The 22,635-nt window shown below is 42.2% G+C and overlaps 1 protein-coding gene across 1 annotated transcript in view; it reads left to right on the forward strand.

Moving 5' to 3' along the window:
• Window positions 1–22,635, forward strand: part of LOC126325620 (neuroligin-2-like) — a 402,316-nt gene that overhangs the window by 287,057 nt on the left and 92,624 nt on the right. Inside the window, exon 6 of the mRNA XM_049995264.1 lies at window positions 19,660–20,285. Within this exon, the coding sequence (XP_049851221.1) occupies window positions 19,660–20,285 (626 nt within the window). The remainder of the gene's footprint in view (window positions 1–19,659; window positions 20,286–22,635) is intronic.

The raw sequence follows: 22,635 nt of genomic DNA on the forward strand, positions 1-22,635 counted from the left end.
TCGAACCACTCAGCTTGTTCTGCCATGTACGTTTGCTACAGGATGTTTCGTTTTAATGGCTGCTGGTACTTTTTGAGAGGCAGTTTCATTTCAGTGACCAGTACGTTAGCAGCCTGTGCTTGACAAATATGGGGGAGGGGTGAGGGTGAGGGTGAGAAAGAGAAGCATTCCCTGTTATATGATGAAGCCTTATATAAATGGGTATGTCTAGAAGATCGCAGTAAGTGAGCAAGGTAATGCCAGCTATACAGTGTAGTTTAACCATAATCTCAAAATCAATACAAGGCTGGACGATCACCATCGTCACTCAAATATTTTACATGGGGGCGAACATATCTCTAGTGTAATAGAAAATAAATGAAATTCCACGCAATTCACCACTTTGATTGTGAAACATTTTATTTTATAAATTACCAGTCGTTATTTCATTATACCCGCTTCTGTTGACGTCTCGAATGCTAGTAAATACAGATAAGAGTATGACAAATGTTCATGGCGATCCATACGCCAAAGCAGACATGACACCTTCTCTGCGTAGCTGAATAACTGTATGTGGATTTTACCGAAGAGCACAAACGTAGTTCAAACTTTTATCAAATTATTTAGTCGGATGAGATCCATCAAGCATTCATCTACGATGTGGCCTCTTTGCCTGGACTCAGACAAGACTGAAAGCTGTTGTACAGGAAGGCAGTTTTAGAAGCGAGTGCCACTCAGGGCTACCTCTGGGCTGTTGTATGTGGATTAGTTTCGGTTACGCTAATGCCCTTATAACAATACATGAAATGAGTAATGACGGAAATGAAAGAAAATATCAACAATGGCACAAAAATTCAGACTTAATGACACAAAAACTCGTATTCATTCATGACATTGCACTCCTCCATGAAGATAAAGAGGAATCAAACATCTGTTCGGTGTTACATTTTAAACATGGATGCCTTTCAGCAATCATATAATAAGTTCCTACATGGGAATCACACAGAAAACCAGCCGCAAATAACAGTTTGGTACATTGACACCGACAACAACAGACTTTCCTTTGGTATTCTTCGAAAAGTCATTAAAATAGATCAGATTGTGCCCACTAGTTCAATGCATACTCATTCACAAAAAAAAACCATTTCTCCTTTCAGCCATTCAGCGTGTAGTTTCTGTACATTTGTCACCTGACAAGAGTGATGATGAGATGAATATAATAAAAACTACCGCAGTTAATAACGGTTATGATCCCTCGTCAGTTGAAAATATCTTCGAAGTTAAAACTAGGTCTAAAGCAACCACTTTAGGCATTAGTACTGTTTCTGACAGTAAAGAGTATAGAAACGTATTTTAGGTTCCATTTTTAGGCCATACTTCTTATGGAATTTGTCGTTTTCTGTTTAAAAGATATGGATGAAAAGTTACCTTTCCCGCTAACAATACCGTACAAAAAATAAATAAATAAATAAAATCTTATTCACGGTCCACAGTTAGTTCTTTACAGCACTGCAGGATTCATGGTGTCAGTTCTCTCCACCACTACTTCAGACATTACTCGAGTTCATGCCACGTCGTGTTGCGGCACTTCTGCTTGCTCGCGTGGCCCCTATACGATATTAGGCAGGTGCACCAGTTTCTTTGGCTCTTCAGTGTATGTAGGGAAAACGGTAAGATAATTCAGTGTCATGTACAATCAACATTTATTGAGAAAAAGAGGCACTAATGTACACAATTCTACTATCAATGACCACCTGTTTACTGCCAGTCACAAATTGAAAGGCGCCGAAGCATGGGGAAAAAGGAGTCATAGGCTCCAGGTACTCGAAGATCTGGAGATTTTTGAGCAAATGTCTAAGCATGATGGGCTCATCCTCAATGAACGGTTAGAACAAAAAAATTTTCAATGATTTTAATCCACTTCTGTCGGAATTTTGATTCCTTTATTTCTAATAGTTTTAATTCCTCTAGTTCCGAAACATATTTTTCTTCGAATCTCTTAGATACGTTTTACTAAAGTTGCTTTCATGCAGAATTTTGGGACTGTACAGCTGTTTATATTAATATTATTTTATATTCTGTACTTTACGTAATGAGAATTTCTGTAAAGCCTAATACTCGGCTTTCAGTTATACTTCTTTTGCTTCACTACCCTGTATTTTCAAAAATACATTGAGCATTCGTCCCTCATATTTTGTTTTACAATTAACAGTTGTTTAATACAATCTCATATGGGCACATGCCACTGTCCACGCCCGATAGGCGACGCCACTTGTATTGTTTTCGTGGCACCAATGTAAGCTACTGGGCCGATCAATCTGATGTTGTTCCTAGAATGGCGTACGTGCCAAAGTCATCTTGGTTAATGTTTTCTCAAACATTCTTTCTATGTATAATTATATGGTGTTTCATAACATTTCGTTCTGATGAAGACATCCTTGTAAGTGTCGAAACCCAGGTCAATGTACCAAAGAGCTTTTTGCAAGGGGCTGGCTGTGTGGTTCCCATGTTAAGATCTGTTCAGTGTAATGAAGAGATTTAATCAGTATGAAGTTGATGATAAACAGACTAAAGACAAAAATAATAACGAGTATCAGAAATTGGATTATCGATAAAAATGCACATAAAACTTGTCCACGAAAACGCTGAAATTTAGGAATTCTGCTACCTTCTTAGCACGATAACACGTGTACACTGATAAAACACAGTTTAAACATATTTTGATACAAGTGTATCTGTTTCGCCTGAGAATTGTTGTATTACTCCCTGTTTTGTGTAGGACGTTTTGGTGATTGAATATTACAGGCTGTTCTACAGCTGGGAAAATATTTTCGCACAAACAAAGGTAATTGAGGGAGCAACGCGAAAAAGGCATAATAACGTTATTACTCCGTTATGAGCCACCGGAAACCATGAGCCCCTGCTACCAAAACACCAAGGAAATATCTTCAACTTGATCCGAAAGTTGTTGGTGTTGCCTGGGGTCGCTATGAACATAAGTGGCACTTTAATTACGCCGTTGTTAGCACTGGTAACTGAAAGTGACAAAAAAATTTACTCGCCTTGGGAATTTTCATGCGTTACATTTGTCAATGGAGCAGCAACACCGCATAATCACTTCACACTCATATGTGGCCACGTCAGTACATATACTGCAGCAGTTATACTGGAAACTTAAGCACAAAAAAAGTTACACTAATATTATTTATACAGCGTGAAAGGTTCTGAGGTGACGGAATGTGAAGGTGTACTGGTGAACTACTAGGCGACAGCGAAGCCGGTAGTGGGGATGAAAATTCAGTTGAACATATCATACCAGTGATTTAAAAAATCGTTTTAAACGCAAATGAACATAGCATCCTTTGATTTTAAATTCACTATTACCCAATTACGTTGAAAAATAAGCATCAGCTACTAAAGGACATATATCCAATATTTTTTTTACAATGAAGGACATAATTACGTTGTCAGAGTGAAGAAAAGGTACAGATACTGAAAAAGTTGACAACTCCTTCTATTCCGGAGAAGAATTTACTTTACTGTAATGTGTAAAAGGTAGTGGACAGTGGACAGTGGACAGTAACTACCAGCTAATATCTGTATATTGATATAAGTGAGCTTTTCTGTCATCCTGAAATTGTAACGTAACGTGGATCATCTTTTCTTCTTTTTTATTATAAATTACCAGTTGTCTGATTCATCTGATGCGCCCCGTCACGATTTCCTCTCCTGCGCCAATCTCTTCATCTCAGATCAGCACTTGCACCCTAGGCCATTAGTTACTTGCTAGATGTATCCCAGTCTCCTTCTTCGCCTACAGTTTTTGCCTTCTGCTGCACCCTCTAGTACCATAGCCTTTATTCACTGCTACCTTAACACAGGTTCTGTTATCCTGTCCTTTTTCCTTCGCCGATTTTGCGGAGAACTGCCACATCCGTTAACTTATCAGTCCATTGAATCTTCCATGTTCTTCTACAGCACCACATCACAAACGCTTCGATCTGCATTTCCCACTGCCCATGATTCACTAGCATATAACGCTGTATTCCAAACGTCCATCCACAAATTAAGGCCTATGTTTGACTCCAGCAGACGTCTTGTTGCTAGGAAAGCTCTTTGTTCCTTCACTAGTCTGCTCTTTATCTCCTCCTTGTTTCGTCCATCATAGGTTATTTTGCTTCCAAGGTAGCAGAAGTCCTTATCTTTGTCCACTTCGTGATAGACAATTTTGATATTAAAGTTTATCCCTAATCTCGTTTCTGCTACATCTCTTTAACTATGTGTTTCTCCACTTTACTGTTCATTCCATCTAACAGATTTTATAATTCCTCTTCACTTTCACTGAGCGCAGTAATGTAATCAGCGAATCTTAAGCTTGATATTTTCATCGTGAATTTTAACCAAATTCTCGAAGTTTTCCTGTATTGCCGTCATTGATTCATCGACGAGCAGATTTAACTGTGAGGGCGAAAGACTACATTCCTGCCCTACACCCACTTGAACGCGAGCACTTTTTTCTAGGTTATCGGATCTTATTGTTCCTCTTGGGTCTTGTGCATATTGTATATCATCCGTCTTTCCCAATAGCATATACCTATTTTTCACAGAATTTCGAACATGTTGCCCCATTTTTCATTGCAGATCCCTTTTTCTAGGTCCTCTGGGTGTTTCTTGATTTTTCTCCAGGCTTGATTTCATTGTTAACCAAAACCTCAGAACTAGAATCTCTGGTGCCTTTACCTTTCCCAAAGCCAAACATTGTCATCTAACAGATTCTCAATTTTCTTTTCTATTCTTCTGTGTATTATCAGTAACTTGGATGTATGAGCTGTTAAGCTGATTGAACGGTGCTTCTAGCACTTATCAGCACTTGCAGTCTACGGAACTGTGTGGCTGATGTTTTTCCGAAAGTTTAATGGTGCGTCGCCAGGCTCAAAGATTCTACCCTCAAACTAGAATATTATTTTGGTTGCGAATTCGCCCAGAAATCTTAGAAGTTACGTTGCAATGTTCTCCTCCATTCTACCTTATTTGATTTCATGTCTTCTAGAGTTCTTTTGTATTCTAGCTAATACTCGTACAGGATCCCCTATGCTTTCGTTATCTATTCCAGATCTTCTTTTATTACGTCATCAGACAAGTCCTCCCCTTCACAGATGCGTTGAAGGTACCCACTCTACCCATCCATTCTCTCCTCTGCCTTTAACAGTGGAATACCCAGTACACTCTTAATGTTACCATCCCTGTTTTTAATTTCATGGAAGGTTGTTTTGGTTTTTTTAAACACCGAATCAGTATCTTCGACGATAATTTCTTTTTCGATACCTTCACTTTTTCCTTCGCTTCGCCTTGACAGCACTTCATTTTCTATTTATTTCATTCCTAATGGATTTGTTTTCTGTATTCCCGCCTTTTACTAAAAACTTATTACGTCTTTGTCTCATGTTTAATAGAAATGTATCTTCTATTACCAAAGCTTTCTCATCAGTTCCCTCCCTTGTACTTAGATATGACTGTCCAACGTCTGTCATTCCCCTCTTTAAGTAAACACACTCCTCTTCAACCGAGCTGCCTACACTGGTATTCCTGACCGCACTAACCACATCCTTAGGGAACGTAAAACGCATCGCATCATTGCTCAATACTTCAGTATCCTATTCCCTTCCACAATGATTCTTCCGGGTGATTCTTTTAATCTTAATTGTTCTTCTCGTTATCATTAAATTATGATATGAATCTGTGAAAAGATCTGTGCGCCAGCATACATCAGCTACGCCCCTCTTACCTTCACAAATCGTATGGCAGGGAGCCTGAAAAATTCTGTTCGTATGTAAAATCGCTAAGCTGGCCTAAGCCTTCCATCCACTCCTTTGTTAACCAGTCTGGTGTGACTGTTAAAGATAGCAAAACGAAAGCCAGAGTTTCATATTCATCCTTCGAGATATCTTTCACTCAGGAGAACCGTACAAACAGGCCGTTATTTGACCACTGGGCTGACTCACGAATGGACGACACAGAAATAAGCATACCTGGTGTAGAGAGACACCTTAAAGGATTGAAAACGAATAAATCTCCAGGTACGGACGGTATCCCAGTTGGAGTTTGTGAAGAGTGCAATGCGACATTGGTTCCTTACCTAGCATGCATTTATCGCGAAACTGTCGCCCATCACAAAGTCCCAAGCACCTAGAAAAAAGCGCAGGGGACTCCAGTATCTAAGAAAGGTAAAAGAATGGACACACAAAGTTACAGAGCAATACCACTAACTTCTGTTTTCTGCGGAATCCGTGAACACATTCTCAGTTCGAGTATACTAAACTGTCTTGAGGCTAAGAAGCTTACGTCCACAACTTAGCATGTTTTTAGAAAGCATCGCCAGTGTGAAAGGCAACAGCCAGATTACATATTTATACAGGGTGTTACAAAAAAGGTACGGCCAAACTTTCAGGAAACATTCCTCACACACAAATAAAGAAAATATGTTATGTGGACATGTCTCCGGAAACGCTTAATTTCCATGTTAGAGCTAATTTTATTACTTCTCTTCAAATCAAATTAATCATGGAATAAAAGCTCACAGCAGCAGAACGTGCCAGCTTCACTTCAAACACTTTGTTACAAGAAATGTCAAATGTCCTCCGTTAACGAGGATACATGCATCCACCCTCCGTCGCATGGAATCCCTGATGTGCTGATGCAGCCCTGGAGAATGGCGTATTGTATCACAACCGTCCACAATACGAGCACGAAGAGTCTCTACATTTGGTACCGGGGTTGCGTAGACAAGAGCTTTCAAATGCCTCCATAAATGAAAGTCAAGAGGGTTGAGGTGAGGAGAGCGTGGAGGCCACGGAATTGGTCCGCCTCTACCAATCCATCGGTCACAGAATCTGTTGTTGAGAAACGTACGAACACTTCGACTGAAATGTGCAGGAGTTCCATCGTGCATAAACCACATGTTGTGTCATATTTGTAAAGGCACATGTTCTAGCAGCACAGGTAAAGTATCCCGTATGAAATCATGAAAACGTGATCCATTGAGCGTAGGTGGACGAAACTAAAATGAGCTCTAACATGGGAATTAAGCGTTTCCGGACACATGTCCACATAACATCTTTTCTTTGTGTGTGAGGAATGTTTCCTGAAAGATTAGCCGTACCTTTTCGTAACACCCTGTAGATTTACGGAAAGTATTTGACGCGGTGCCCAGTTGCAAGCTGTCCACAAAGGTACGAGCATATGAAATAAGTTCACAGGTATACGAATAGGTCGAAGACTTCTTAAATAACAGAACCCAACACGTTGTGTCCTCGACGGTGAGTGTTGATCAGAGACAAGGTTATCGTCAGGAGTGCCCCAAGGAAGTGTGATAGGATAGCTGTTGTTCTCTGTATACATTAGTTATTTGGCGGACAGGGAGGGCACCCGTCTGCCGTTGTTTGTGGTGTTGTTGTAGTGTTCGGTAAGGTGTCGAAACTCAATGACTGTGGAAGGATACAAGATGACTTAGAAAAAATTTCCGGTTGGTGTGATAATCAGTAGCTAACCCAAAATGTGGAAAAATGCAAGTTAATGCGAATAAGTAGGAAGAACAAACCAGTAATGTTAGTATGCAGTATTCGTAGTGTCCAGTGTGACACAGTCAAGTCGTTTAAACGTCTGGGCGTAACATTCCTATGCGATGTGAGGTGGAACGAGCAAGCAAAAATTACGGTGGGGAAGGCAAATGATCGACTTCGGTTTATTGGGAGAATTCCAAGAAAAAGTGATCCACTCATAAAGGGCGCCGCAATTAGGACTGTGGTAAGACCTATTCTTGAATACTGATCGAGTGTTTTGTATCTGTACAAGGTCGGACTGAAGGAAGACATCGAAGTAGTTCAGAGGAGGACTGCTAGATCTGTTATCGCTTGGTTCGAACAAAACCCAAGTGTCACGGAGATGCTTCGGGAAATCAAATGGGAGTCCCTGGAGGGAAGGTGCCTTTCTCTTCCAGAATCACTTGTGAAAATTTAGAGAACCGGCATGAGAAGATGCTCCCAATATACATCGCGCGTACGGAACACAAATCGCTCTACTTACAAGTGTAACAGGAGGAGAAATGACAAGTAGTGGTACAGGATACCCTCCGTCATGCGCCTTAAAGGGGAGTGTCCATGTACATATATTAGCTGCTGGGTACGTCTTGAAATCCAATATCCGATTTCTAAATCTTGTCTGACGATGACATCTTCCAGTGTCTGTATTTTCCTACAATACCTCCCGCGCTTGTGATTCGTAACAGAATAATCTCTATTACGATCTCAGGTTTATTGCAGGAAGCAATTAGACTTCCTCCTATCTCATTCCCACTGTCAAGCCTATATTTATCCGTAACACTTCGCTCTATTCTTTTCACTACAGCAGCCTTGCAATCCTCAAGGATTATCAGATTTTCATCTCCATTACGTACTGAATTACCTGTTCACATCCTTATGTGCTTTCTCTGCGTCTCCATTTTTCTGGTTTTGATGCCGGTATGTGTATCTGAACTATTGTTGTCGGCGTAGCACTTAATATTCACAGTTGCTCACACCTCTCTACCAACGAATCTTACTAGTGTCACACCATTTTTCTGCAGCTGTTGATATTACCTTTTTTTCGTCTGATCAAAAATTCGCATCATCTGTCCCTTTCACTTCACTAATAATCCTCACTACACCTTGCTGGAGAGCTTGAATTTCGTTACTAAATTTTCGAACTTCCCTACTACGTTCACGTTCCGAATGGTAGAAAGTTATCCCTTCATTGGTTATTCAAATGATTTGTCATGGCCATCTTTACCTCGACCGTCTCGTCCCGGAGATCCGAATGGGGGATTAATCCGGAATGTTTAGCCGATGCAGAGATCATCATGACAATTTTTGAATTACAGGCTACATGTCCTGTCGATGGATGTTATGTTTCTTGAATACAGTGATTTCCATTGCTTTCTGCATCCTTATGCCGTTGAATATTGTTGATTAGTCTGCCTTTTAAGAGCTCTTTTCCACCGCAACGGCAAAGGAGTGCCCTGAACGTCGGTCCACTCCTCTGTCCTTTTCGACAGTGCAGTAGTCATAACGATGGCGACTTTTCATACCGGCATCCCTCGCCCGCCATTCCTGATGATATTCATGCAAAATTTAAGCAGTCACTGAGTTCGAACCAGGGACCCAGGACGTCTTGATCACTAATCGAAGGCGCCTCCCTTAGATTTCGATGCTAAAAAAACTTATTTGTGCGATTCTTCCTTTTTCGCTACTTCAACGGCTCGCATGAAAAAGTAGTAACAATCCTAGGAGAATGAAACATGTGGAGCCGGCCGCGGTGGTTTCGCGGTTCTATGCGCGCAGTCCAGAACCGTGCGACTGCTACGGTCGCAGGTTCGAATCCAGCCTCGGGCATGGATGTGTGTGATGTCCTTACGGTAGTTAGTTTTAAGTAGTTCTAAGTTCTAGGGGACTGATGACCACAGCAGTTGAGACCCATAGTGCTCAGAGCCATTTTTGAAACATGTGGAAGGGCATGCGGATGACAGATAATGATTAAAGCATAGACAGAGGCACATTATAATTTTCACAGTTGAGTTTCATGTTTAAGTTCCAGGATACAACAACTGCTCACTGTGACGGCCATCTGCATCCACAATAGCCTACAACAGCATTAGAAATTTCTTTGATACCGCCCGAAACAATTTTTCTCAGCACTTTTTGAACGATTGACCATGGAATGTTCGGCCGTTGTGACACAGCTTTTGCACCGCTTGAAGATTGCACATTGGATGGAGCATTCTCAGCTAGGGCAACAACTACAACAATTTGTAGCGCAATTAGCCTTTTGACTCTCTAAGGAGTAGTACTCAAACCGCCAGTTAATTTTGCAACTTTCGAATCATGTTTTCTAACCCCACTGAGGAAAGACGACCTCTCCGTAGTCCTTTAATGTGTCAATGTTCGAGAGGAGCAGTACCACTATTGATGCTGTTTTGATAAAACAGCTTTAGAGCAAAAACTGCTTATCTTGTCCAGATCAAAGTCGAGTGTCTGCAAATCGTAATGCACACTGATGCTTGTGCTTAAAACCTAATTTGCCGTACACGACTGGCGTCTAACGTCAGGTAATGACAGTCACATTTCTAACAAAGCAAATCCTGCAGCACAGAGCCTGAACATCATTCTTATAAAGTTGAGCACCCTATGATAAATAGTTTTCCATTTGCACTGGGACAAGTAGCGAAAGTTTAACTATAACCAACATTTCTTATTCATTTTAAATGTTATACACATTACTCCGGAAACAATGAACATATTTCAAGGTGCCAAAAAGTAAGTCTGTAATTCAGTCCCTTTCGATGTTTGATTTTTTTCATTTTTTAACGTTAAATGGCGCTAATGCAGGAGCCTGTATATCCTCGAAAGCGAATTTCTAATTTAAATCCTTTGAATGGTTCATTTCACAGTGTTTCTGACAGCTGTGAAGATACAGCACTATCCTCTGAATGATTTCCTTGACGGTTGCTGCCTCTTCACAGCTCAAACCGACGACTTGCGTCGCTATTGGATCTTGCAGGAGAGCCGACGAGGTATCCTGTCCGCTGGGGAGAAATCTCGTTTCTGGCACTGAATGGTCTCCTTCACGCCCACCGGTTTTCAATTTCCCGCTGCTTCTGAGGTCTCCGGCATTTTTGTAAACATTGACTGTCGCTAGGCGACGCGATTCCACGAGGAGTCACTGCGCTGCTGCAGCTGGCGACGGCCGCTCTTTGTCGCTCTTCCCTTCACACCGAAGCGGCATCTCGATAGTGCGGGGCTTCCGTTGTGTTCCATATTCCTTTGTATGATGAAGTTCAATAACGTACCAAAAACGTGTAGAATATGTAGTTCAACCAGTATGTGGCACATAAGGGCACATCTACTAGTGTTACTCTACGTTACATGCGTCCAGTATAAAAGAATAGGAATGTTTTGTGTGATTGCTGTTTGATAAACAACTGCTTCTCACAGCCCCCCTATCTCGGTGGTAATTGGCTGCTGTACCCGATAATGTATTTTTAAGACTATACTGTTCGGGTTTAGCTTTTCTTGTCCTTTTTTTTTCTTGTTCTCGACGAATGTCAGACACAAATTTTTTTTTACTGGTTGACTTTCCGCATCTACGTTATTAGTACACTTTAGATAGTACGATTTTCTCAGAATGTAACATGAAAATACAGTGTGAAATCTTACAAAGTGTCAGCGATTAGCACTGGGTACTCCATCTATAACCAAAATTCAGGTGCGAATGGTACTAGCGGAGGAATGGAGGTCACGGTGTGACCATCACTTGACATAGCATACAAAGGAGAGCTACTACGTCCAGTACATGTTGCTTTACGTGACACGCAGAAGAGAAGACCCATATGAAGCTCTGTCAGGATAGAGTAAACTTCATTTTGGCAACTTTCGTAGTTCCAAGATTTCTTGCATAGTTAAGCAACTGACATACTGATTTACTGCTGCGGTGTCCAGGTCTTTTTATCATTTTCAGTAACTCGCATTTCACAAATAGGTACACTCCTAAATCTCTCTCTGCCCCCCCCCCCCCTCTCTTCCCTCTCTCTCTCTCTCTCTCTCTCTCTCTCTCTCTCTCTCTCTCTCTCTCTCTCTCTCTCTCTCTCTCTCTCCATTGGTCCGTCTTTGATCTCTGCTTCACACGGTGTAAATTTTAAGTTGACAAACCAAAATAACTCGAAAAATAAGCTTCACACGAAAAAGAGTATAGAATTATATTCGAGAGGGACATTTGCTGGTGCTAAAATTATCCCATCACCTCGGCCCCCTGGGGGTGGGGTGGGAGGCAGCTTTAAAATTGCAAATTGGAACCCCCATTCTTTGTTGCAGAATCATATTCTACATAAAAACTATGTGCATATTGTCCTAAACATTTGTTTTGACTCTTGGCAGTTGGCACTTTATCTCAAGATAGCTAGTCAGATGATTTGTTTGATAATTACAAGCTGTGTGGCCTCATCACCACGAAACAAACAAGGCTTATCCGAATCTCCGGAAAAAAAATTATATTTGGGTTGGCATTCGTAAAACTGTAATTCCTCTCCCTCAGACCCCACCCTATGGGGAGAAAGGGTGAGTTTTAGTTTTAACGAATCAAAATTTACGAAGTAAATAATTTCTTTTTATTTATCGGTAACCATTTTCCGCGCAAAAATGAGAACATGGATTTTATTGAATTTAAGACAAAATGCACTTAGTTTCTTGTGTGGGATCTGTTTCTGCAATAAAAAATGGAGTTCCCATTTGGAATTTTAAAGTTGCCTCCAGTCCCACCCCCAGGGGGGCCTGCGTCGCCGGTTTAATTTTAGCATTTTACACACTTTTTCGTGTAAAGCTTATTTTTCGAGTTATTCTGGCTTGTCAACTTAAAATTTACACCCTGTACTTTATTTTTCTGTTAAGTTTCTACATCAGTTTCTTTTCTGATACATTTCAGGGGGAGATAAGCTGTGTAGTATGGTTTTTGGATTTTGATATTATCACTAAACTGCGTATAAAATAATCAAATATTTTCTTCATATGTAGGAACATGAATATCACACGCGCCACTGAGGTTCCTTAGGTACAAGTCGTGCCTAGAAACAACAAATGCTATATAATAAATAACTATTACGTATTTTGAGTAAATAAGTGCTACATAATTGGTAGTTACATTTTGTTTTTGTTTTTGAGTGCACAATAGATTTAAGTCTTCGATCGCCTAAAGATATTTTCCCATTTACGCACAGCTAGCGTGTAAGATATAGAACAATAGCCACATCGCTGGTACGATAGGGTATTTCGATCGTAGAGCTGCAATTGTTCAATACCGCAAATATACAAGTTGTAGCTCGGTTTCTTAATCATTCTTTGCACAATCAGATGTCAAAATACAGCCGTACAAAATATGTATGCCATCCATAGGACCAACGTCATTTCAGTGAGATTCCACCTGATCTATGTCCCAAATACATGAACTATACGTTTTAGTGATCTGGTACACTCTAATAGCGGCACAGTTCTACACGAGTTTCCCCACCTCGGAAAGTGTTGTTTTGACCGTTTGCGTTTGGTTATAGTCTTGTGCCCTTGAGACTCTATCCATATAACAACGCTTCATCTTTCAAAAGGGTATTATCGTATATTCACTATAAGTCATTATTGGTCATAAAATCGCAATCATAGTTAGCTAAGCCACATTTTAAGTCATCTGTATTAACTGCCATTACATGAAGAGGAAAATTTAATGTCCTTACTAAGAATAAAGAAAGAAGATGAAATACCTGTAAACCCGTAGGAGTTATGGAATGACGATTAAATTTGGTCTCACTACAGTAGTGCTACTACCGCTGATTTACATTTTTCATAATCACGAGGAAAAGACGCCAACTGCCATGACCGGATTTCTCTTAAACTTCGATCAGTGGAGGAGGGGTACAAATGAGCGAACACGCATCTCGGCTTACTCGTAGATCTAGACCGTTCCTCAAAAAATGACGGTAGGGGTTTTCGAACTACTTTCGGCGTGATTTACACTATGTGATCAAAAGTATCCGGACACCCAAAAACCTACGTTTTTCATATTAGGTGCATTGTGCTGCCACCTACTGCCAGGTACTCCATATCAGAGACCTCAGTAGTCATTAAACATCGTGAGAGAGCAGAATGGGGCTCCCCACAGAACTCACGGAATTCGAACGTAGTCAGGTGATTGGGTGTCACTTGTGTCATACATCTGTACCCGAGACTTTCACACTCCTGAACATCCCTAGCTCCATTGTTTCCGATGCGATAGTGAAGGAAACGTGAAGGGACACGTACAGTACAAAAGCGTAGCGGCCGACCTCGTCTGTTGACTTACAGAGACCGCCGACAGTTGAAGAGGGTCGTAATGTGAAATAGGCAGACATCTAACCAGACCATCACACAGGAATTCCAAACTGCATCATGATCCACTGCAAGTACTATGACAGTTAGCCGGGAGGTGAGAAAACTTTGCTCATAATCCACATCACGCCGGTATATTCAAAACGACGCCTCGCTTTGTGTAAGTAGCGTAAACATTGGACGACTAAACAGTGGAAAAACTTTGTGTGGAGTGCCGAACTACAGTACACAATGTGGTGAATCGATTGCAGGTTGTGGGTATGGCTAATGTCCGGTGAACGTCATCTGCTAGCGTGTGTATTGCTACCAGTAAAATACAGGGGAGGTAGTTTTGTGATGCGTCTATCAGCAATCACCAATTCGTTAACCCTCTATACATTGTCTGAAGTGTGTGCAGTACGAGGCCTGCTGCTGCGAGGACAATCCTCAATATTCAGAATGAGATTTTCACTCTGCAGCGGAGTGTGCGCTGATATGAAACTTCCTGGCAGATTAAAACTGTGTGCCCGACCGATACTCGAAGTCGGGACCTTTGCCATTCGCGGGCAAGTGCTCTACCAACTGAGCTACCGAGGCACGACTCACTCCCGGTCTCACAGCCTTACTTCTGCCAGTATCTCGTCTCCTACCTGCCAAACTTTACAGAAGCTCTCCTGCGAACCAAGCAGAACCAGCACTCCTGATGGAAGAAAGGCTGTGAGACCGGACGTGACTCGTGCTACGGTAGCTCAGTTGGTAGAGCACTTGCCCGCGAAAGGCAAAGGTCCCGACTTCGAGTCGTACTGCACACACTTCAGACAATGTATAGAGGGTTAACGAATTGGTGATTGCTGATAGACGCATCACAGTGAACGAATTGTCACGCTATGTTGGGATATGGGAAGTAAGTGTTTGCAGCATACTGAAAGTGTTGGCGTTGAAGAAGGTTTTTGCCAGATGGGTTCCCAGGATATTGACAGTGGTTCACAAAGAAGCAAGAAAAATGATATGCAGCGAACTTACGGAACAGTACGAGAATGGTAGAGATGAATTTCTAGGAAGAACTGTGACAGCTGATGAAACATGGCTCCATAATGTTTCACCAAAGACGAAGAAGCAATAAATGGAGAGGCATCATGCAAATTCACCCAAGACAAAAAATTCAAAACCACACCATCTGCTGGAAAACTTATGACTACGGTGTTTTTCGATTCCGAAGGACTCTTCCTCGTGCACATCATGCCAAGTGGAATCTCCATAAATTCTGATGCATATGTGACGGCACTGAAGAAACTTGAAGCTCGACTGAGTCGTGTTCGACCACATCGGCAAAAGCTAAATGTTTTGCTGTTGCGCGACAATACACGGCCACATGTCAGTCACAAAACCATGGAAGAGATCACAAAACTCGGATGGACAACACTGAAACATCCGCCTTACAGTCCTGGTCTGGCTCCATGTGGCTATCATCTCTTTGTGAAACTGAAAGGCTCTCTTCGTGGAACAAGGTTTGATGATGATGACTCCCTTGTGCACGCTGCCAAGCAGTGGCTGCAACAGGTTGGTCCAGAATTATACCGCGCAGGTATACAGGCGCTGGATCCAAGGTGGCGTAAGGCAGTGGAGAGGGATGGAAAATATATGGAGAAATGAAAATATTGTCTCTAAAGTATGTATCTACAAACTGTACAACTTTCAGACATGCAGAATAATAGATGGATTTTAAAAAGAAAATTGGTGTGCATTTCTTTTGGAGTGACCCTCGTATTATTCATGGTTTGCTGCAAAGTTGTTGCTAGCCAACGAGGTCTTCACCAGTGTTAACGACGTCTCTTTCTCCAGTGTGTCTCACTACTTTCGCGCGTTTCACTCGTGGTGTTCGGAATATTCCCTTGTTATCACCCAATGGAATGCACCAATTGCACCTGAGTAATAGATGTACGAGTAAATTACAAGAATAATACAAGAATTTATAGGAGACTAAATATCGGAATATGAGAGATTTAAAGGGTTGTAACCCCTCAATATGCCATGCACACGTATACAATACATTATATAATAAATGTGTGAAACTTATTTTGCAAAGCAGTTGTAACTTTACAATTAATATGACGCCCTTGTATCCCATAATTTGATGAGAAACATTCATGAAGTAGCCTTCCACGGGCATGGGAGGATGAATGAAAATAAAATAAAATAAAAATAATGATCAGCTTTTTGAACGCGGAGCCAAAAATTGCGGATGCGCGATGCTACTCACACAAGTCACCATTTCGTGTAAGGGTATCGCGCAGTTAGAGGCACATAAAGTACCTCGATAATAAATCGAAAAACTTGATCGTCGTGTTTTTAGAAACGCTCGGTTATCTACTGATAAGCTCAAACATGTGTTCGTTTTTTTTGACTGTTTCACTTTACGAAGATCCTTGTATATCGGATGATGGCACTAGTCGTGTTCTCTTCGTCAGTGATGTCTGTAATTCAAAAGGAATTGTGTGTGGAAGACTTATTGGCCACGTAATTGTAAATTGGTTCCTTTGTTATGAAGTGCTGGTAAGTAAATGGGTGTAAGCAAGACTCGCTTTAACACACCGTAGACGAAGAGGTCATTAGGTTTCGCAACATAAGCTTGAATAGATCCTGTGATCAAAATGAGGTGAGACAAGTCCTTTCAAAAGGATCATTCAATCATTGGGTTTAATTAAATATGTGAAATTGTGGGAAACCCTCATTTTGACGTCTCGACGTGGGTACTAACCCTGCTACCCTCTGTACCATCTCACTCCATCCCGTACATATGATTTTGTAAACATGTTCGACTATTCCACGCTGAATAGCCGTTAGTGATTATACGCTCTGAGAAATAAAAGACCCACTAGGAAGGAAACATCCGAATAAGATGACAGACTGCAATGTACATGTACAGACAACCAGACGAGAAAGAGCTTCAAAAATTGAGAAAGTCAGTTGGTCGACCTCTGGCCTTTGTGTATGCACTTATCTGGCACCAATTGGTAGAGTTTTCGGATGTCGTCCTGATGGATATTATGCCACATTCTGTCTTTTATTGTCAAAATCCCATGATGCTTGGAGGGCACTTCCCCTAATACTCCAAAGGTTCTCAACTGGGGAAAGATCCGGCCGCCTTGTTGGCCAAGGCAGGGTTTGGGAAGCACGAAGAGAAACAGTAGAAACTCTTGCCGTGCGTAGACGGGCGTTATCTTGATTGAATGTTACCTCAGGAATAAACCAAGGCCCAGAATATCGTTGACCAACCGCTCTGCTGTAAGTGTGCCGTGGATGACAACCAAAGGCGTCTTGCTATGAAGATAAATGGCATCCAAGACAATCACTCCTCGCTGTCAGGCCATTTGGGGGGCGACATTCACGTTAGTATCCCACCGCTTTCCGAGGCATATCAAGCATGTCTACGATCGGGAATCTCACAGACTAACGTAAAATGGTCTGCGATGATGAGTCTCGTTGTGAATTAAGCCCGAAGGCCAGCGAATCTGTGTCTGGAGACACCCCACGCATCGGTGGGATACCATCCTAATGGTCTGGATACCATTTCCATTCACAGCAAGCCACGTTTGTTTGTTAGAAGTCTAAAAGAGTCTAAATCGTAAAAAATATTCCTTTATTTAAGACATACGGATTCAACAGATTAGTTGTCACCTTGAAGCCTTGAATATCTCTTTGTTGTGAAACGTGTTTATTTCTCATGTGGATAAAAACTTAACTTGCGTCATTTGTTGCATTTTTATGTTTTCTCCTTTCATCAACTAAGTTAAATATCTCCTGTGATACCCATGGATTTATACTAGATCTTGTCTTTTCACCTACTTGTTCCCCTGCTTTCTTCATTATTTCATCTCTCGCAGCTAAGTCCGTAAGTAACTTTTGAGCACGTTACTGACAAAAAAATTATATATTTCATTTATCGCGTTCTTTTACTTTACAAAAATAAAACAAGACATCACATTCTATAAATTCATTCGGTATAAATCTACACTAAGAAAGTTACAAATTTACGTCACACGTTGTTAACTGTGCTCAACGGACTACCTTCTCCACCTTAGCTGTGTTGTAACGTTTTTGATGTAGATTTATTCCTAAGGTACTTACGGAATATGAAATCTGGTACTGTTTTTATAAAGTAAAAGAATCTGATAACAGTATAACTATATACTAATATGGTTTGTAATATCAAAAATATGGTTGGAAATACTTACGGTTGAAATTATGTAATCGAACGACATAACTAAAGAACGTTTATGTTACAGCCTACTACGGAATATGTTTTCTTTTACAAGGTATTTATAACCTGTTGATTCTCAGAGAAACCAAACTGCAAAATACATTCTGAAATCAATCTGAATCCTTCCAGTGTCTCCATGTCTCTTCCACGAATACTATCATAATTCGTAAGTTAAGTGTTAGCGAGGATTAAATTATGCTCCATGCAAAATTCCATCAGGCAGCTGTCTGTTTCCTTCCTTTCAAATAGTCCATACTCAGTTGCTAATTTTCCTTCTCATCCTCTTTCTGCTATCGAATTCCACTACCACATTCCAATTAAATTTCCCTCTCCCTTATCTATCTGTATCATTTCTTTCATCTCATCATACATTCTTTCCATCTCTTCATCATTTGCGGAACTACAGTAGGTGGCATATAAACTTGTGCTAATGCGACGCGTGTTGATTTCGTGACTATCTTAGCTACAATGAAACGTTGTCTTTGCTATTCGTATTAGCTTACATACACTCCTGTATTCTTATTCAATAGTAGACCTACTCCTGCATGACCCCTATATGATTTTTTGCTTTAACCCTGTACTGACCTGGTGACAATTCCTGTTCAGCCTACCAAGCGAGGTGGCGCAGTGGTTAGCACACTGGACTCGCATTCGTGAGGACGACGGTTCACTCCCGCGTTCGGCCCTCCTGATTTAGGTTTTCTGTGATTTCCCTAAATCGCTCCAGGCAAATGCCAGGATGGTTCCACTGAAAAGGCGAACGGCCGAGCTCCTTCCCCATTCTTACCTAATCCTATGAGACCAATCACCTCGCTGTTTGGTCTCTTCCCCCAGACAACCAACCAACCAACAATGTTCATTCTGCCTGTAAACTTCACTAATACACACTGTTGCTGACTTTAAACTGTCCAATCTGCTTTTTAAATTTTCTAATCCCATGGACAATTGAGGTTTCTGACATTATGCTTTGCGACCTTAACAATGTCAATTCTGTTTCTCCTGATGACGGCATCCTCTTGAGTAGCCCCCACTCAATGATGCAAATGGGTGACTATTTTTAGCTCCGGAATATTTTGGCAAGGAGGATGACATCACGATTAAGCCATTCAGCTGCATGTACTTGGGAAAGAAAGAAACGTCTGTGCTTTCGCCTTGCTTTGAGTCATTCGCAGCACGAGCACAGCAAAGGAATGTTGGTTAATGTTAGAAGGCCAGATCAGTCGACCATACAAAGTGTTGCCACTGCAACCTCTGAAAAAATGGCTGCACATCTTCAGGCGGCACACATTTGTTTGGCATCTGAACAGGTACCTCTGTGTTGTTGCATCTGCAGTACCATATATGGCATGAATTTAGAAGTCAACGTTCGCAACGTGTTTGTCAGTTGATTGACAAGTTCACTCACGAGTGGTCGATTGTAAAGAGCATTGTGTAAGATGGTCGTGACATCACAGGCCGACAACGTGAGGTGAGAGTGTGTGTGTGGTATGTTGACGTGCGCAGGTCTGGTGACGCGCGCGGTGCTGCTGTCGGGGTCGGCGCTGAGCCCGTGGGCGTCGCCGTCGCCGGCGCGCCACGACGCTCTGCGGGCGCGCGTCGCGCGGCTGCTGGGCTGCGACCCCGGCCTGCCCGACGTGGCGCCGTGCCTGCGCGCGCAGCCGCTGGCGGCGCTGCTGTCGGTGGACGTGTCGCCGCCGCGCTTCCTGCCGCGCTTCGGGCCGTCGCCCGACGTGCCGCCCGGCCTGGCCACCGAGCGCGCCGCCGACCCCTTCGTCAGCTGCGACCTCATGCTCGGCATCACCAGCACCGAGAGCTACCTCGACTTCAGCGCCGCCGACATCCAGTACGGCTTCGAGGAGGACGAGCGCGACCGCGTGCTGCGCACGTACATCCGCAACACGTACGTGTACCACCTCAACGAGATCTTCTCGGCGGTGCGCAACGAGTACACGGACTGGGACAAGCCCATCCTGCACCCCATCAACATCCGGGACTCCACCATGGAGGCCCTCAGCGACGGACACACCGTGTCGCCCGTGATCCGCACCGCCTACCTGCACTCGCGCCGCGGCGCCCGCACCTACCTCTTCCACTTCGCCTACCAGACAAAGGACAGCGACTACCCACAGGTATACTCACAACGGAACGTCAACACACTTTACACATCTACAAGACTTCTGTTTCTTTGTTTCCAAATTATTCGTCACAAAGCTCCATCCCTATCAGGTCGTACTGAGGAAGGACATAGAAGCAATTCAGAGGCGGGCTGCTAGATTTGTTACTGGTAGGTTTGATCATCACGCGAGTGTTACGGAAATGCTTCAGGAACTCGGGTGGAAGTCTCTAGAGGAAAGGACGCGTTCCTTTCGTGAATCGCTACTGAGGAAATTTAGAGATCCAGAATTTGAGGCTGACTGTCGTACAATTTTACTGCCGCTAAATTACATTTGCGGAAAGACCACAAAGGTAAGATAAGAGAGATAAGTGCTCGTACAGAGGCATAATGGCAGTCATTATTCCCTCGTTCTGTTTTGGAGTGGAACGGAGAAACAAGATACTAGTTGTGGTACGAGGTACCCTCCGCCACGCACCGTATGGTGTATTGCGGAGTATATATGTAGATGTAAATGTAGATCTTCAGGCACAAAATGTGATTACAGTCCATCTACGAGTAGGACTATATGATGGGTAATTCAAGCACCTGTGAAGCAAACACCTCAAATGTACGGTCATGTCCAGTGGTAGTCTTCACCTAAACATTTTTCGTTACTATCAAATACTTCGAAAATCCTGTCCGCTCTAATATGATGGGAAATCGCAAGTTAGCTTAGTTTATTTATTTGCTTCTTTGGCATTCACAGAGACAATAGTCAGTCAGTGTTTTAACTACCATATTCTCATAGCAACAAACTGAATTACAATATTCATTACTTTTGTTGTTGTAATGTAAGCGATAGTCAAATTAAAACGAGGCAAACGGAAAAAAATTAAATACAAAGTTTATTATTTCAAAAGTGATCACCGTAACTGTTAGTACATCAGTCCCATGCTTAGACATGGACATCAATACCCGTATGCAAAAATGTCCGTAGTTACATAAAGAAAATAAAAGTATCCAGGCGTCAGGTGTGCACACCTTCTTCCGAAGCAAACTAATGGCTGGGAATGTCATTGTAAAGGGCTCCAAATGTATGTAAATCGCATGGTGAGAGATCGGAGCAGAATTTTTTAATTTTTTTAAAATTTGTTTTAGGTTGTTACAGCTATGCAGCATAACGTTCGAACGTTAGCTGGGAATGCCTTACACACCTCCATACTGTCCTCCTCTCACCCCATGCAATTTCCATATTTTTGGTGCCCTGTAGAAAGACATTCGTGGCCGTCCATTTTCTCTGGACAAACAGGTGCACGCCTAAGTATAAAAGTCTTCCCGGCAGCAGAGATTTTGTCCACGCGAATATTGACCGTCTTGCCTCACATTGTGATAAAGTTATAAAAACTTATGACGATTAGTTTTGAAACAATAAATAAAGTGCTCATATTTCCCGTCTCTCTCCTCTTCATTTGACAGCCCAATATACTGCACAAAATTGCAAATATTCTTGGGCCACCTTATAGCTGAGGCAGATGGTCTGCTTATGTCCTTCAGTTCAGCATCGTAGCACGCAATTCCACACAAGTAAACGGTTTCTTAATTGGGTTCCAGTACACTCATATTCAAGACTATCTGATAAGGCCCATTTGTTCATCAGTTGAATACATGTACCAACACTTGTTCTGACAAGGTTCAAAATGTTCCACAATTTCCTCTAGACGTCGAATACATTGATCTTTTTGTTGGGGTTGTCCACCAAATTTCGGTTCTTACGTCTGCATGTACGCACAGTGCTTTCCAAGCTGTCTTTGAGTCGCAGCCTTGCAGTTCGACACCGATTTTGTATAAAGGTCACCCTGATTTAAGTCTGTTTGTAGGTGCTAGGTCTTGTTGAATAGTGAGTTCTATTTTGTCTAGAATTTTCCTGTAAGCTCTTGTACCTAACTGTGATCGCCTAAAATCAGAGGGCTCTGTGTTTGTTAGGACAGGGAGCATATCGCATGGGGTGACCCGGAGTGTTCCACAAATTATCTGCATTGTCTCCTTCTGTTAGACGCCCAGTTCAGTTAGACTTGCACTTCTTATCGAAACCTGATGAACAGTATTCAGCCACGCTGTAGACAAGGGCTGGTGCTGGAGTGGTGGTGGTGGTGGTTAGTGTTTAACGTCCCGTCGACAACGAGGTCATTAGAGACGGAGCGCAAGCTAGAGTTAGGGAAGGATTGAGAAGGAAATCGGAAAACTTGTCAAACTGTCTTAGAAATAACTATGTAAGTGCCCCGCCCATTCACCGAGAACTTTGATCACACGTCGTGCAACAGTCGAATGGCCACTAGAATGAAGGCCTGTGGGATTCCCGATCTGTCCATCAGTGCGTGCAAGAG

This window comes from Schistocerca gregaria, chromosome 2, assembly GCF_023897955.1.
Source record: "Schistocerca gregaria isolate iqSchGreg1 chromosome 2, iqSchGreg1.2, whole genome shotgun sequence".
Lineage (NCBI taxonomy): Eukaryota > Metazoa > Arthropoda > Insecta > Orthoptera > Acrididae > Schistocerca > Schistocerca gregaria.